This window comes from Mytilus trossulus, chromosome 10, assembly GCF_036588685.1.
Source record: "Mytilus trossulus isolate FHL-02 chromosome 10, PNRI_Mtr1.1.1.hap1, whole genome shotgun sequence".
Lineage (NCBI taxonomy): Eukaryota > Metazoa > Mollusca > Bivalvia > Mytilida > Mytilidae > Mytilus > Mytilus trossulus.
In genome coordinates this window covers 70,485,779-70,505,033 of record NC_086382.1, presented here as the reverse complement: position 1 = coordinate 70,505,033, position 19,255 = coordinate 70,485,779, and the positions used below count along the sequence as shown (strand labels likewise).

Here is a 19,255-nt window from a genome sequence, read left to right as displayed (position 1 = left end):
ATGGCTGGTTCTGTGAATGTAATTTGAACCCATATTCATAGTAAACGCTTTTAACTATATTGTACATTTACTACATTTCCCTTTTAAGAACTTTGATTACGATGGAGTTTTATTCCTCTTTGTCTAGCACCTATAAAGTACATACAATGTTCTGATATGTTATGTAATTCTTTCCTGGCTCTTCCCCTGGGATTAATGGATGACTGGGATGTAGGTAAACTTGAACTCATTAAAGTTAAATTATCACTGTTTATATTAGAGATACATATTTAACATCTGGTTGCTTTCACCATGGTGACTCAATTGAAGTAATTTCATTTAGATAGAAGTGTTATATCATAAACCACTGTGGAAGGTTATACACAATCACTCCTTTTAACATAGTTTACAAGTTCAAAGTCATTACAAAATCAACAAAGTGGTCCTAGCATAGATGTATAAACCCTATATAGATGTAATGTCTGAGCCAGAATACAAAAGAAGATGTGTTATGATTGCCAATGAGACAACTCTCCACAAGAGACTAAAATGACACAGAGTTTATCAACTATGGGTAAACTTGCGGCCTTCAACAATGAGCAAAGCCGATACTACATAGTCAGCTATAAAGGGCACCGACATGACAATGTAAGTTAAACAATTCAATCAAGAAAACTAACAGCCTAATTAATGTACAAAAAATGTACAAAAAACGAAAGTGTAACACTCAAACAAACGACAACAACTGAATAACAGGCTCCTGACTTATGCCATATTCATGTGAAAGAGTAAAACAATAGGAGTTATAATATTACATACATATTATTGGTATTTGTTCCACTATTGATAGGGAGACATCAATATTCTGAATTGCTTACAAACCTTCAATTTCTGCACAGTTTTGTGCATACTGCAATTTACATCTGACTTTTGTTGATATTGTCTCACCACTATGTCTTTTATTTTGCCAGGGTGTTCCTACAATATCAGCCATGGATAAAGAAAATACTGGTACTAATAAAACATTCACCAGAAAACTGTCTAAAAGAGAGAAAAAAGAAAAGAAAAAGCAAGATAAACAGAAGCAGAAAGACCATGGTGGAGGTTTAGCTGACAAGCTGTATACAGATATGCCCGAGTCAAAGTTCACCAGGTCTATCTCAAATCCTGAGGCTGTCATGAAAAGGAGAAGACAGATGAAAGTAGAGAAGAAATTACAACAGTGCCGAGGACAGGATGGACAAGGTCTGTACTGTGTTAAAGGATGTACACGAACTTTAAAGATTGTAAAATCAGGACTGAAACATCAATGTCACAGGAAGTTTGGAATGAAACACAATTTGTTTGTTTGAATAGCATACATGGCATATGGCAACTAAAATATCACCATACTATAATGTTCAAAATCTTTTTATGTTGTTTGGAGAGAAATATAAATATCCATTCCCCAAAAATGTCTCGATTCTCCATGTCAATCTTTTACCAGTACCATATGAGAAGCAAAGCATTACCATATGATGAAAGTTATGATGAAAGTTTATTTCTGTTTGAAAATGAACATGACCATCTACGTGTAAAAGTTTAATGTCTAGGTGACACCTATTTTATTCACCAGAAAGCATCATATCATTGAGGTATGAAATTTATTCATTGTTTTAAGATGTTCTTTGATCAAATTGATAGGTATACCTGCATGTTTACTGGGGCATAGGATATCTATACATTGTTGAGTGGGCCTTCCCAGGACATAAACTGTACTGACAAGGATAGCCTCATAATTAGGTGGGAGTTTGTGTAAATAAAATGGAAATAATTATACTTTCAAAAGTTTTAACTAGCAAATAAACAGTTTCTATAACCAATGCCTTTAAAAAGATTAGATAGACAGATTAAAAATCAAATATTCTTAATTAAATTCCTGAAGGATTTTAAATATGTCATCTGTTTTTAAGTGTGTACAGGTAAACATAAAATGTATTTATCCTACTGTACCTGTATATATTGGTAGGTAACATCTCACGATGTACTTATATAGAAATAAGATCTACATTCAGAGAACATTGACATCACATGTGTATTCATTCAAAACATATTAGGAGTTTAAAATTTTGATCTTCAAACTTCATGATCCATTTAAAAACATAGTACTGTAAAAAAGTCAATTAACTTCAATTAATAGAAAAGTTAAATTAATAAATGTGGGAAAAAGGACAGGACTGAAATGACTGCTTTCCCAATGTTTAATTTTAATATATATATCATAGGAGCAGCATCCTTACTGCTAGTGCTTATCTTCAAAGGAAGTATCTTCTATAAAAAGAGGTGCTGTGATGCTAACATTTTAAGACAACAATACTATCACATAAGCACAACAATATAGAGAAAAGTAGTAATTTCAGTCACAATACAGACAAAAAATAATTGAACCAAAAAATAAATAGAAATTCTGCATGGATAATGCCTTCAGCAAACTTTGAGGTCATTAAAATTGTATTATCATGTAACTTAAGTGAAAGGATCATCAACAGGTTATCTAAAAGTATCATCATTGTAATCAAGTTACTGTAAGAAAAACAATTAACATTATAAAAAAGATCATCAGCTTTACTGTTTACTAAAAGATTTAGTGTATATATATGTTAAAGTGTCTTCCCTTCGTCTCTCTGTATTATGTATTAAGAGTAGGTAAATGAATAAAAATATGTTTATATTTGTTAAGGTGTTAAGATGATCCTTGTGCAATGTATAGATTATTTCTATGGGTGTGAATAGTTAGTATGTTATCTATGTGATGCAATAGATTTACAATATTCTTATTAAGTTTTCTCAGACCTTTTTTATGTAACCGCATGATGTAAAAGCTGACCATGTCAGATCTCCAAATAGAGATTGTGTAAATTTTCATATTCTTATGCTATTTGTTTGTATTTCAGGAGGAACATTAAAGATTTATGGCGAGACATTAAGGCCAGACATTCCTTATAAAACTTTACTGTTATCTACTGGAGATGATGTGGAATATGTCATCAAGGAGGCTCTAGAAAAATATGATCTGGATAAAGAAGATCCATCAGACTTTTGTCTCTTCCAGGTTTGTGATTTATAGCTACAGACAAGCTTATTTTTATACTCCATATTAGCCCACACTCCAATCTTTAAAAAGTGCACATTTGTTCTGATTTAATAGATAGCAGGTATATGTTTCATACTCAAAAGATTTATCTTGGAGAAATATGAATATTCTTAAAAAATAACAAGTATTTAATTATAAAAAAAACAGCTTTAATATAATATTTTAAGGGGAGATAATGTGGAAAATAATAAAAAAAATGAATGTAGAAAACATTTGAATGAAATGATAAAAATAAATTTGGTAATAAAAAATATCACTGATATGTTCACACCCTATAAATGTCCAAAAAATCTACACATGTGTTTAATTAATGCTTTATGAAACATGTATATGAAGTGACTATTTCTGACATATTATTTATTGTAGGTATTGGTACCAACTGGAGAGAGAGAATATCATGGAGGAGCCATTGGTCAAGAAAGGGTGATGGAATCACATGAATGTCCTCTAGGTATTGCAATGAGGTTTCCACCCAGTGAAGGTTAGTTTAGATGCATATATAGAAGATAATCACAAAAGGAAAATCTGATACAACATTTCAATGTATGAGAAAATAATCATTGATACTTAAACTATACTCTCCTTATATCTTTGGATGAGTTAAAAGGATAATTCATGGTAGAAATCACCAACCTGTAAGTTAAGCTAAATCTTGACAATACAAATTTAAACATGCTCTTTTTTTCCATGGATTTTTTTGGTAGAACTGCTCATTAAATACACATGTGTAGATCAGAAAGGCAAGTTGATTTGATTTTTATGTTGGTCTTTTATCTCAATTTGATGTTTAAAAATCTTTTACACAGTATGATGGTACATGTATATATAAAGTATATCTTGTAAAATATGAAGTAGGATTAGCGATGTAAAAGAATAATAAGTTAGGACATTCTAGTAATAATGTATTATATTAATTTCAGGAACAGTCATGTTTCAGTTAAAGAGACGTCCTGCTGATGCTAAAAAGACAAAACATAAAAAGATCAGAGCCGTGTCTCATGAGGATTTACGTCCCACTAAAGACACTATACCACCTCATCAATTACCATATCTGGTGGAGTTAAATCCTGGTATGGAAGAAATATAAGTCCTCAGAAAAAAATAATTAAGTCTTCAACACATAATAAAAATTGCCAATTAGACAACTAATATTAATAACTAGAGACAAAATTATGTTAGTAACTATTGGACACTAGGGCCTTCAACAATGAGCAAAAACTACACAGAATAGAAAGCTATAAAAAGCAGAAATGAAAAAATGTAAAACAATTCCAACTAGAAAACCAATGGCCTGATTTATGTGCAAAATAATAGACAAAAAACAATTATGATATACAGCAACAAATGTCAACCACTTAATTACAGGCTCCAGATTTGGGACAGGATCAGTAAGTTTTTCTATCATATTTTTGCAAAGTTTTCAAAAAGATCAAACAATATAATACATGGACTTATATGAACTAAAAAAGAGAGACAGCAACCTATAAATAAATAAAGACTCACACGACTGACTTCTGTTGTTTAACATATGGGGTCTAACATAGATGGGTGACTCTAACATATGATTATTTTTTCTGTGTCAAGGTCAAAGGATACTGTGAATTTAGAACTTTTTACCATATTTATTGCCTCAAAAGAAATGTTATATTGTTAAAGATTTATAAGTGTTTACTCTTAATCATGTCATGTGCATATCCACAAGAGACGCCATATTGTGCTATTAACAGGCAATTCATTCATGTAAGTTATTTATGTAGACAACTCCTATTAATTCCTGTTTTGTTTTACAGATGGATCAGATAATCCTAAAGGTAAAGTGTACAGACTGAATATGAAGTTTACAGAAGTAGGAACAGATAGAAATATGCTGATTCAGGTATGTAGACGGTTCAAAGACCATGACTGACAATTACTGTGGATTCATTTATTTTCGTGGATACCAATTTTCGTGGTTTGAGAAAAACTTGCATAGTCGTGGATATTTAAATTCGTGGTTTTTGTAAAGTCTGCATACATTCTTTAAGAAAATTTGTGGTTCTTCGGTATCCACGAAATCCACGAAAATTGGTATCCAACGAATAATAATGAATCCACATTATTGTGACAATATTTTTGGGAGAATGATATTTGTTTTGATAGTAAACACCTTTTAATATTTCATAAGAAAAGATATTGCATCATTTGCCTAACCGCTGTTGATTCATTTATATTCGTGGGTATCAATTTTTTTTCATGGAATGTGGTAATCTTGTATTTTCGTGGATATTTGATTTTGTGGTTTAGTCACTCTCTTCATATAGAATATTTGTAATTTGTTAAACATTCAAATTTGTGGTTCACCTGTACCCACGAAACACACAAATTTGGTATCCAATGTATAAAAATGAATCCACAACATTTTTGGTGTTAATGGCAGAGTAACTATTGGGGTTGATACTTTTAAATGTACAAACCTGTGTGTTTTATCACTATGTCAACTTTCTGTCATGTATGAAATTATAACTAGGCCTTTTAGACTTTATACAGTGCCCCGTGAATTACACATGTTTATGTAACAACTTTCATCAGTATGGCTCAAGACCAACATAATGAGATGCCAAACATTAAAAATAAGTGGTTTTTTTTTAGGATGCTCATCAGAACAGCTGAATCTGTTTACATGGTATATGGTTAATTTTTCATTAGGGAATTGCAACCTCAGTTGTAGGAACAATAATAGTTTGTTTTATAGAATATGACCATGTGTACATTTGCATTTATTCTGTTGTCAAATATTACTGAAAAAAAGAAATTTGAATTCAAACCATTATATTGTATCAGTAGGAATTATTTACAAATGATGTTCAATTATTTGTCAAAATACAGTCAAATTAAAATTGGTTTGATATACTGACTATTTGTATAACTTGTGTTTAGCTTTAGGCAAAATCCTGTAATTCTTTTAATATTGAGACTATTTGTTTTTAGCTTCATGGTCCCAATGTACAGCCACGGCACTGTGTGATTGGTCTGACTCAGTCAGATGGTATTGTTACTATCACACCAAAGACTCCAGAATCTGAAACTATCGTCAACAACCAGCGGATTCAGGAGACGACAACACTTAGACATGGAATGACACTCAGATTTGGAAAACTTAATGTCTTTAAATTTATGGACCCTCATTTTGAGGAGGTAAGATTTTTTTTTATTCTCAAGAACTTATTTTTGTCATCAAATGGGATGGATCATTTTTTTACATTTTGGGGTTTTATGCTTGTCAAATAGGCGAAACAAATTGTCAAAATCCCAAAAATGAATCTAATTTGTACTTTAAAACTACTAACAAAGTAATGAAAATTAAAACAGACTTTACTCTTTAGGAGGATTTCACAGTCATCAAATTGCACATATTCACACACATACACACACCCCGTTGAAAGAGGGAGTAAAGAAAATTTAATACTACCTTTAGTCAATAACGTATGAATATCTACTGAAGTGTGATGTTTAATGTTTTGTAGAAAATGAGGAAAGGACAGATGCCAATGGATTTCCAACAGAAACAACGACCTGGACCCCAGCATCAATCACATCCCAAATTACATGAGACTAATTTTGATGTGGATGGTAAAGTGGAGTCACAGGGAAGTTCTTCTCCTAGGGGTAGTGATATGGGTCCAGAACCTATGGAGGTTCAACAGAAAAGGTAGGGTTATAATTAAGTTATTTGGTTAATTCATAGGAGACAATTAATTTTTGTTTAAATATACTGTGTAAAGAAATAAGAAGATGAGGTATGAGTACCAATGTAACATCTATCCATCCAAGCTATAAAGAGCCCCAAAAATACTAGTGTAAAACAATTCAACTGGAAACCAAGTCTAATCTATATTAAAAACAAGAAACACTTATGAACGACATCAACAAACAACAACCACTGAACAGGCTCCTGACACTTTTAAAGGAAGGATAATGAAGTTTATATTTACATCCAGCACAATGCAGCATACATCAATGTTTTGTTAAATTAATATTATAATAACTAGAATCCCTGAACTTTCTGAACTCATTGAAGCTATTGTTTATATTCTTACCATCTTTCAGTGACTTAACATGTCCTACTTAACATGTCTCCACATAGTTTTTGTTTTATTACAGGCCTCCTCCAGCCAATCAGGTGTCTCCACGTGATATGTTAGATGGTCGACCGCCACCATCCAGACAAGAAGATGCTCTTCCTGCTGTGTTAGAATTTCGAGAAGATAGTATGTATAAACTTTTCTTTCTAATGATAGATTTTATCCAGCTTTGTATATTGTTATGTTTAGAGAGGACTTAAACTTTTAACAAGGATAGCTAGTCAAAATCTTTTTTATGCCCCATTCATTATGTCAAATCAACTTGAAACTTAGTACACATGTTCCTATGATATGATCTTTCAAATTTCAATGCCAAATTGGAGATTTCCCCCCATTTTCACGGTCCACTGAACATAGAAAATGATAAGGCAGATGAGGCATCTGTGTACTGGGGACACATTCCTATTTTAGAATTCAAATGCATGAATAATGTGATAGTTGTTTGTATGGTTAAATATAAATAAAGATGACGAGGTGTGCTTGTGGATTAGACAACTCCAGAATGACACAGAAATTAACAGCTAATGGTAACTGTACAGCCTTCAACAAAGACCATACCGCATAGTCAGCTAGTCTCATAGAAAAGCAAGCATGTAACACAGCAAAAAACGACAACCACTGAAATAAAAGCTCCTGACATGGGGCAGGCACATACATACTGAATATGGCGGGGTTAAACATGTTGGCAGGATCCCAACCCTCCCCTAACCTGGGACAGTACTGTAACATAACGAACAAAAAAAATCAGTTGAAAAAAGAGTAACTGATCAGAAATACAACTAATTAAAACAAAGAGTGAACGAGGAGTAATTCTAATTTTAGAGAGTCTTACATATGTTATAATGAAACAATCTTTTCCAAATTTTTAAAAGATTTGATAAAATGAATTAAACATTATTCCAACTAATTTTCTTTATTATAGAGGAAGATAGTTTCCTTAGATCTGTAATACTGGAAATCAACTCATCTGGTACCCAGTTTAAACTGGCTCCGACCTATACATCTTACATGGCAGTAAGATATTGTATATCTGGTGGATACAGGCCAGATATGTCACCGCACGACAGGGCTCACAGGGTTACGGGACTTGTAAATAAGATATCTAACCTAGTACACCAAGCAGTTCAGGTAACTCAATATGATAGGATTAACAGGGACTGTATCAAAACTGTTGATCTCAGTAAAAGCCTAATCACTTTACAACTAGAACATTACACTGATTTAGTCATTATGTGACTTCGGTGCTGATAGCACATGTTTGAAAGTTTGTGTTTTTTTAATTAACAATGCATGTAGCCTCTTCTAATAAAAAAAATATAGATAATGAAAAGTTTATTAAATGTTAATATTAAAGGTCTCTTTCCTTTAAACTAACTCTCATTTAGATGATTTAAAGTTAGTGTTATTGTCAATTAAAGTCTTACCAATTTACTTTTCCAGAATAACCGAGATAACCCAGTAGCATTAGCTCTATGGATGGCTAATGCATCAGAGATATTAAACTTCTTCAAACAAGACCATGATATCCACCCCTTCAGTCTGGAAGCCCAGGAGATCCTAGCTGAGTCAGTACAGTTAGCGTTCCATCACTTAGTCAACTGTCTACAGTATGATCTACAGAGAACTATGACAGCCTTCCTTGACGAGAATGATGCTGCTGATGATGATGAAATGGGAGGTCAGTACAATTATTCCTCTCAAATTAGGAGACTAAGCGGTTGAACTGTTTAGGAAAAATATTTCGGATTTTTACAGCAAAATGAGATATTCAACCCTACAAATTAATTGATTGTACAAAAAAGGATCCAAATACTTGATTGTCATTATATTATGTATTGTAATTAATACAAGTAAAATTTATTAATTTAAAATTCATTGTATGCTAGAGTAGTCTTTCTTGGTACAAATTTTGGAAGATATTGGAAAATATATGCTTGTTGGATAATAAAATTTCAAAATAAATGAGCTGAATGAAGTCGGTAACAATAGTGTATTCTTTGTTTGCTGCACTTGAGTAATCTGTGTTAATCTGCATAAAGATCTAGAGTATTCAGAAAGAAAAGTTTATACTACAAGACCAGAGGTAAATGTATTTGAAACAGTTTGCTTAAGGTTCCACTAAAGTCAAAATATAGGATACTTCATAAAATCTAAACTATGCCTGTATTTTTCAACCTATAATGAATAAAGTCATAAACTATGAGGACATATGTTCATTTTAACATACTTTATATATACACATTGTGTAGATTGTAGATAAACTTGAAATTGTTATGTTGTGGCCAAACCGGTTCTTGGGGTGAACACTAAATTTTCAAAAAAATCTGAAGGCCTGCAAGACGACTAAATTTGCTTAAAATTGGTATGGACGAATACTGTTACATGTAATGGAGGGCAAGCCCATGCTGATTTGTCACATACACATGTTTTAATGGCATATTTGTCCAATTTCTGTATTGTACCTTCGATATTCATTCACTTAGATACATGAAATTAACTGAAACTCGAAAATCAATACATTTAAAAAAAAAATCAACATGCGCTTGCCCTGCATTACATGTAATAGTATTCGTCCATACCTATTTTAAGCAAATTAAGTCGTCTTGCAGGCCTCCAGATTTTTAAAAAATTTTATTGTTTACCCCAAGAACCGGTTTGGCCACAACATAACAATTTCAAGTTTATTTACAATTTATACAGCGTGTATATGTAAAGTATGTTTAAATGAACACATGTTCTCATAGTTTATGACTTTATTCCTTATAGTTTGAAAAATACAGGCAAAATTTAGATGTTTATGAAAAGTCCTATATTTTGACTTTAGTGGAACCTTAATCTAGTTCTATTTCTTTTAGAAATTAATGAAAAAATAGGGTTTATGTTTAATAATTCTATAACCTGTAAGATACTTTATTAATAAGTTATAGTTTTATCTTTCAGAAGATCGTCAGCGTTATTCAGGTAAACCAACTCTAGGCGATGTGTTAGACACATTGTCATCAGCAATGAACTTATTACGTCGATGTCGAGTAAACGCTGCACTGACCATTCAACTCTTCTCTCAGTTGTTCCATTATGTAAATATGTGGTTGTTTAATGTACTAGTGACAGAAAAAAGAGTGCAGTTCTGTACACGGTCGTGGGGTATGAGACTAAAGAGACGATTAGGTAGAGTGGAGGCATGGGCTGAGAAACAAGGACTAGAGCTGGCAGCAGATTGTCATCTCTGTAGGATTATTCAGGTCAGTTTAAACTTCATGTTTTTCATGCTTATAGAAAAGTTTATAGATATCAAATTTACATGGAGTTAAAAAATGTATTTGGAAGGAATTTCAATGGATCATATTAAGAAAAACAAGTATTGAGATAATTAATATATCAATAGATAAGTTCTAAGATCAGAATTATATACAGACTAGTTCATTTTAAAAAATCCATCTTTTGAAGGTAGACAACTGGCTTATTTATGAATGATATAAGACTTTATACAACTTTACAATAATAACTGTCTTATATTAAATCAGAATGGACCTAATGTAAGAAGAATACAAGCATCAACAAAATTTTGTTGTAAAAAAACATCTTTATGAAAATATTGATTATTTGGATTAATAAAGGAACTGTTCTTTTATTTGTTTTTTTGCAGCAAGTCAACTGAACATTTAGCATCGTGTATGGTTAGTGTTAGTTATAAATATAAAGGACTGAATATATTGATCACTTGCTTTGTCAATAAATAATACACCAACATTTCTGATTATTCTCAATATTTTGTAATTGAAATGTTGATTATTTTTCTAGGCTGCCCATTTACTTGAAGCCCCAAAGACTATTGCTGATGATATTGCCAATATTTGTTCCACATGTTTTAAACTGAACTCGCTACAGCTACGTGAGTTACTCCAACAGTACATTCCAGAACCTAATGAACCACCCATTCCACAAAACTTAATCGACCAAGTCGTCAGAGTAGCAGAAAACATGGAGGATGAGAAGATAAAATCTGACGGACGAGATGTTCGTCTGGAGGAAGATCCCGATTTACAATTACCATTCCTACTTCCTGAAGATGGTTATTCATGTGATACTATCAGAGGCATTCCGAATGGACTGGGAGAATTCGTCGAACCATTAGCAAGAGCTGGTAAGAAAAATAAAAAAGCCCATTGTTTGGGGAAATATGAATTTTTGAATTGAAAATACTACTTAGTCTATTCTTTACTGTACAGTTTTAAGTTTAAGGTGGACATTAAATACACTATATTAAAAATTTACGGAACAAAATTTGTGAATCTGAATTTAGCTTTGAAAGTATAGATTACATTACTTAGCTTTAGAACCTACCATCTCTCTTTAGGTACCAGCATTTATTATGAAGAAACTCAATTTATTCAGAATATAATAGGAATGTTGATTATTTAAGGTGTGTGTAGAATGGTAGCACAGCCAGGGTCCAGTGGAGAATGGACAGTCTATATGCATGTAGATGATGCTAATATAGAACAGGTCAGTTAATATATATATCATAAGTGCATATTTCAAAGGGGTGTAACCCTCTACTTTAACTTTTCCTCTAAATTTGTATCAATTTTATTATTTTAATTTTCTTTTTTGTTATTTTTCATCATATTTACAGAATTTATCTTCATTATTGGCAGAAGTGGTTTTAGATTAATAGTGATTGAGACAGAAAAAGTCATAAATTAAAATATTATGGTTTCTTCCCATGAGGCTATACTTCAGGTCTCTGCAAATACTATATAGTTTCCTGGTTTCCATTAATCAGAGAACAAACTAAGCTACTACAGTGGATATGGTAGTTTACTTTACTAATTTGTTATAAAATTGAGCATGGAAATTAGGGAATGTGTCAAAGAGACAATGACCTGACTAAAGAGCAAAAAACAGCCCAAGGCCACCAATAAGTCTTCAACACATTGAGAATATCCCACACCCAGTGTACTAATGGATTTTCATCTAATTGTTACATTATGTTATGTTTTCCATCTCATTATCTGGTCCTACAAATTTAAACCTATTGATGTCAGTTGGTTCAAGCTTAACATATTTAATATATTTGAAATAAAAATGTACAACATTTATGGTGAATATCTATCTTGAATTTAAACATTCAATTTAGTAAGTATAAGAGTGGACCAAAAACCAAATTCATTGTAAAACTTTGAAAATGTAAGGACTAATCCTGAATTGATAGTAGTTTGGTTATGGGAAGCACAAGATGATTAACTGTGGTTGGTTGTTTATTCATCAGAATTTAGTAACAGTTACAAGAATATGAACATTTTTTTTATAGATCGTTGGGGTTTAAACAAAATGCTTCTCATGTGTTTAATTCTCAAACATTTGGTCCAAATGAATAGTTAGAGATTTTTTGGAGAAGGTTTGTATCTTTCAATGCAAGTGTGATATGCATAGATCAGTGCTGTCAAGTCTCATTTACTTTACGTGAGACTCATATATTTTCATGCATATTTATCAGCATTTTCCTTGGATCATTCGTATTTTCTCTTTGATAAATCTTTTTTTTCTGCAATGTTGTGACATTTTCATAGGAAGCACATGTTGACATGAATGCTGCATTTTATTTACCTTATGGTTGTTGGAAGCCAATCAAAATCACAGAATCTTGATTAAAACCTGCATGTAATGTAAATATTCAAATATTGTTTCTGGTATTTTCAAAATTGGTTAACCATACATGAGTGTAATTAAAGAGAAACCAAGGACAGTGTTATTTTATTGTACCATTTGAGTAACAATTGTAGTAAGAGTCTATTTTATTAGGTTAAACTCCATATTTATAACATAATTAAAACTTGTCTTACATAACATGTTAGAATGTTTAAACTGCAAATATATGCAAGCTAATAAATATTGATTTAAAGAGAAATTTCCAGCAAGTGTAAACAAAAGGCTGCTGTTGATTTTTATTTTAATAATCAATTAACTGTAATAAAAAATCTGGTTACAGTGCTGGTATTATGTTCCAGGTCTGTATGTTTGCTCATTGTTTTTTTCATTGATTATCTGTAGACCAAATGCAAAGGAATTATTCCTGTTACACTTTTGCCTACATTACATTGAAATTTTCTATCTTATTGACATACAATATGAAGGAGGAAATATTAACTCAGTCCTGTTTGATCATGTTGATAGTTAGGTCAGTTAAGATGGACCACTAATGTAAAGTCAATGATAAATGGTGAGAGGTTTGTTATTATTTGGGTGTATGGAAGGGTATAAATCTGAAGCTGATCTTTACTTCCTTTGATAGGCCATTGAAAATGATAGTTAAAATGATACCTATAGTAAAGTCTTGAACATGTTACCCAATGCAGTCTTGTTAATACTTTTATTCTAGACAATATTTGATGTATTATTTTTGAGGTAAGGGATATTTGGTCCACACCTAGACAAAGATTAAAATCATTTATGCGGAATGAAAATGCTATCCTAGAATCCTTCAGTTATGCTGAAGATGAATTGTTTATAGATGTTCTTAAGCAAAAATTATTCCACTTTAAGTATGAAAAGACAGTCCTAGCATCCTTCAGTTATTCTGAAGATGTGTTGTTTATAAATGTCCCTAAGCCATGAGGGTTAATCCTCCTAAAGTCATCTTATCCACTGTTTCACATATTGAATTAGATGTCAGATCCTGATTTACCTTCTGTCAATCCAAACATCCTGATATTTTTTGTTTTTCACCGTAATAACATTAAATATTATGTCTCCAATAATAAACCTTTTAAAATCAGCTTTGACTTAAATTTCTAATCCGAAAAAAATCTGAAAGAAACCAATATATGATAAAAATTTGTTGATGAACAATTCTGACTGTTGACTAATTAAAGGTGAATATGATTGTATTGATTTTCACCTGTGATGTTGATGAGGATATTTGATATCTACTGGCTCATAATGACCAGTCTGTAATGGACACATGTTAGATAATTGTTTGGTTTGTGTCAGATGAAGTGTCCACTGATACACGTGATACATTATTTTGGAAGAGAATGTATACATAAAGTTTATAATCCCGCATATAATATAGATAAGCCAATAGATTTGATTTTGATTCCTGATGCTATATTCTAAGGCTGATTTATCAGATTTCTACATGTTTGTCATTTTCACGTCAAATTATTGTTTTTTCTGTAGCCACTGATGAATTTAATCATTCTGTTAAATTATTTTGATGCTATGATTAGAGACAGAGATATTTTGTCGTGCAAAATTCTAAAATGGATTAAGGAAGATGGAACATTTGACATAGATACTGCTTACTTTCAATGCTGAGGGATATGTGTAAATTGAAAATGAATTTTAAGCTCAAATTTAACGAAGTAATGATGATAGATTATGTGTATTCAAAATACAATTAGTTTAAATATTTGATGTTTATTAATTCATAATACTACTATTTGGAAACAATGAGTTGTACTGAATGGAAATATTGACATTATAATTTGTGGATTAGGAAATACAGTTAACGTTTTAATAAAATAGCACTAAATTGTGGTTTATTGCTGATAAAAAAAATGATTAAAGATTTTGAGATTACTAGAAATGCTGATTAGGATAGGGATATAAAACAATGTTGGAATTATCGACTTACCTTCATAATCAGGTACTAATAAAAAAATATTCTGTGAAATATTGATTTTTATACAAAAGTGTGAATTGAGCATTTCACACCCAGAAAAATGTATTGGAAATGTATTAGATGTATATTCCTAAGGGAACAAAAAATGTGCCATTCGATTAGATTTTTCATGTTTATATGTTGAAATTACTGAGGAAGGAGTATTATAAGTTATGTACAATGCGATTGTTCTGGACTTAGAATGTCATGTCGCGACAAGCTGAGCAGGAAAGGTCTCATAAGTAAAATGACAATAGAAAGTGTTGGTGAAAGGAGGTACATCAAAGCATGGATAACAGTAAGGAAATGTATTATCCATATAATTCTCCAAAGATGGACTCTTATGTCTCAATACGTCAATAAATGGTTAACCCTTCCCATGCTGGGGCCGTAATATAACAGCCATACCTAGAACACCATTATTTGGCACTAATGGCACTCCATACATTTGGAGGTCATCATAATGCCATTTAATTTGAAGTGTATGCATGTTTCATCAATCTGACACTATTAATTGTCATGTTTCTCACTTTTAATATCCATTTTGAGCTCAAATATCAAATTCAAAAATTTAAAATGGACAAAATTGTGTTTTTGGGAGGGGTTGGCTTACCCTCAAGGTCTGAAACACAAAGATATAAGGACTGAAACCATGGCATACTATTAACCTGAAGTCATTTAAGTACTGATTGTGCACATGAGAATCATCTTTGGGGCAAATCTCCCTGACAGACAAGTGTCCATACAATATGTCTAGGTCACGATCTCCCTGACAGACAAATGTCCATACAATATGTCTAACTCACAATCTCCCTGACAGACAAGTGTCCATACAATATTTCAAGGTCACAATTTCCCTGACAGACAAGTGTCCATACAATATGTCAAGGTCACAATCTCCCTGACAGACAAGTGTCCATACAATATGTCAAGGTCACAATCTCCCTGACAGACAAGTGTCCATACAATATGTCTAGGTCACAATCTCTCTGACAGACAAGTTTCCATACAATATGTCTAGGTCACAATCTCCCTGACAGACAAGTGTCCATACTATATGTCAAGGTCACAATCTTCCTGACCTACAAATGTCTGAACAATATGTCAAGGTCACAATCTCCCTGACAGACAAGTGTCCATACAATATGTCAAGGTCACAATTTCCCTGACAGACAAGTGTCCATACAATATGTCTAGGTCACAATCTCCCTGACAGACAAGTTTCCATACAATATGTCAAGGTCACAATCTCCCTGACAGACAAGTGTCCATACAATATGTCAAGGTCACAATCTCCCTGTCAGACATGTGTCCATACAATATGTCAAGGTCACAATCTCCCTGACAGACAAGTGTCCATACAATATGTCAAGGTCACAATCTCCCTGACAGACAAGTGTCCATACAATATGTCTAGGTCACAATCTCTCTGACAGACAAGTTTCCATACAATATGAATGCTACATATAACTTTGTCAAGCATGTAGATAAGTTGGGTTTCAAATCTAATAAACAGAGCTTGAAATTTTGAAAAGAAGAAATATTTCATTTAGATTGTGATATTTTTGGACTGTTAAATATTGGCACTTTGATCTTTTGTCTACAAGTGTGTTGTTATTTATTGTGTAATCATTTCTACTGTTATGAAAGATGAGGGGGGATAGGACCTTTATCGGGACTCCGGGATCGGGTGTTTTTAAGCTCAGGAATTTCGGGATTGACCCTTTCGGGATCTTTTTTTCGAATTTCAGGATGTCTGCATTTACTTTTTTTAAATTCAGGATTTCGGGATTTCATGTTTTTAAGCCCGGGATTTCGGGATCAGGACCCCTCCTATCCCCCCTCAAAGATACACTCTGGAGCACAAATGCCCTACTTTTTTTATAATTTGAATTATGCAAATCAAATTTTAATAACCATCTGAAACATATACCCACAATACAGAATTCCATTTTAATTAGGGTTTAACTGATGTAGGGTGAACCACTTATATCTGGGCAAACCAGAAAATCTTTTACCCATCATTAGCTGGTGAGTTAATGTCAATATTTGTCTAAAGTGTCACAAGATCCTTGTTAGGAAAGCATGGACACATGAAAAGAAAATCTGTCTTGTAATCAGATTACATCATAACTCAACCAAGATCTCTTTTTTATTCATATATAAAAGAAATAAGAAACAGAAGCTATTAAATGTTGAATTTGCATAGGAGCTCTTAATAAGATTATTCCAGTAATGTTATAAATATTTGGTAATAAAATGTCATTAAAGTAGTCCTGTCTTAGTGAATCTTTTGAAGAAAACAAGCTTGAAGATGATTTTAAGACTATTACAGTAATAACTGTATCATTTATCATTATAGTCAACATTACCCAGAGAAAATTACAGAAAAAAACCTTTTGAAATTATTTTATTTATAAATATTAAAATGATTATTAATATTGAGACAAGACGGTACTGAAATGTCAAAGTATGGATCATATAACATCACCTGACCTTTAACAATATTAATGAATGGTTTCTTATTACTGTATCTCAAGTATTTCTTTTATTCAGAGAAAATGTTGATTCAGCATAAATGAAACATTGCAATAATTTGGTAAATTTACATCATAAATTATCATTTTCTAATAACTGAAACATCCATTTATAATTATGAGAACATTTTAAGAGAACTACATTGGCCGTTTGATTGACTATAATTAGTCATATCCACTTCCATTGAACTTTGGTAGATAATTGTCTCACTGCCAATCATATCACATCTCCTCATTAGTCTCCAACCGTCAAAGTCATAGGGGACATTAGGTTTGCAACTGTGCACTTTGTCTGTCAGTCTGTCTGTTTGATAGTCCATCTGTTTTCCAAACTTTTTGTGTTTGCTTATTTTCATATTTTCCCAAGTTTTCCAGATCTTAAATCAAATTTGAAATGACAATCCATCAGTACTTTATATAAACAGTTTGTTACACAGATGCCTACCCTATTATAATGCAATATTGAAAACATAATAGCATTATGAATTATATGACCATTTCATTTTTCATGTAAATGAGATTTTCAATTGTATAATTGCAGGCTATACGTAAAAACCAACCAAGTCAACCAAACCTTAACCAAAAACAACATGGTGGATCTCCCCCAGACCAGAAACCTCCCATGTCTACGGAACCAGAAGTGGCTGTTATATCATTTGGCAAAGTCAAAGGAAGCATGGGGCTCAGTATTGTGGCAGCTAAGGTTAGTATAAAGGTCAAGGTCAGCATTATGCTTAGTAGTGTGGCAGCTCAAGTAAGTATGAAGGTCAAGGGCATCACTATTGTGGCAGGTAAGTTAACAAAGTTTTATGATTATCTGAAATACATAGGATTCAGTAGTTTTCTTAATTTTGATTAGTATAGTATATATATATATATAGAAAATATACATCTTGTGAAAAAGGGTTTAACAAAATGATTATTCCACAATCTAAAGAAAAACCCCAACAATAACAGTGTCAATTGGAAAATACAAGTTCAAATAGTAAAATAGTTTACAACTGTGCATGATGATTTATTTTGTATGCATAATGTTGTATTTATCAAAGCTGTTAAATCAAGAGTTCCAAATGGTGAAGTTTAAATCATCTCTTCGTAAATTTTACAGACGCCATCACGAGTTTGTTGACCGTTATGAAATAACCCTTTCACAAATGATATCGGATATGTTCCTTACATCATAGCTACAGTCTCCTTTCCTTTCATAAATCTGACCTACAGAATTAGACTATTTACCGGATTTGTTATCTCATAAGCAACAAGACTGGTGCCACATGTGGAGCAGGATGTTCTCACCCTCCCTGAACACCTGAGATCACCCCTAGTTTTTGGTGGGGTTTGTGTTGTTTATAAGTTTTCTATGTTGTGCTATGTGTACTATTGTTTGTCTGCTTGTCCTTTACATTTTTTGCCATGGCGTTTATTGTCGATTTATGAGCTTGACTGTCCCTCTGGTATCTTTCATCCCTCTTTTAGTACACTGTTAAACAATTTGAATGAACGAATAAAACATTATCTTTTAAAAACTGTTCTAATAGCATGTATACCATAGTCTTTGACACATCTACAGAAAACATGAAATGACATACAAAGAAACATCATTATAAATACTCCTTTGAAATCGTGTCTATGTTAGACTTTGAAAACAACCTTTCTTTAAATAGAAACCTTTGAAAATTTCCTTTGAAATCAAGTTATTATTTTCTATTGATTTATGTAGCATGCATAATAGGACCAAAAGGTGTCAAATCAAACATCTACTTTACTGCTATCTTGTAATGCTTTTGAAAATGATTTATTGTATAATGCGTTTTTTTCC

General features: G+C 32.1%; 1 protein-coding gene across 1 annotated transcript in view; it reads left to right on the top strand.

Moving 5' to 3' along the window:
- LOC134688126 (afadin-like) overlaps nt 1-19,255 on the top strand; it is a 69,284-nt gene that overhangs the window by 20,877 nt on the left and 29,152 nt on the right. Inside the window, exons 4-17 of the mRNA XM_063548598.1 lie at nt 951-1,224; nt 2,913-3,070; nt 3,479-3,593; nt 4,033-4,182; nt 4,903-4,988; nt 6,080-6,286; nt 6,616-6,800; nt 7,253-7,359; nt 8,156-8,361; nt 8,674-8,911; nt 10,174-10,475; nt 11,035-11,377; nt 11,657-11,739; nt 17,978-18,139. Coding sequence (XP_063404668.1) covers nt 951-1,224; nt 2,913-3,070; nt 3,479-3,593; nt 4,033-4,182; nt 4,903-4,988; nt 6,080-6,286; nt 6,616-6,800; nt 7,253-7,359; nt 8,156-8,361; nt 8,674-8,911; nt 10,174-10,475; nt 11,035-11,377; nt 11,657-11,739; nt 17,978-18,139 — 2,616 coding nt within the window. The remainder of the gene's footprint in view (nt 1-950; nt 1,225-2,912; nt 3,071-3,478; nt 3,594-4,032; nt 4,183-4,902; nt 4,989-6,079; nt 6,287-6,615; nt 6,801-7,252; nt 7,360-8,155; nt 8,362-8,673; nt 8,912-10,173; nt 10,476-11,034; nt 11,378-11,656; nt 11,740-17,977; nt 18,140-19,255) is intronic.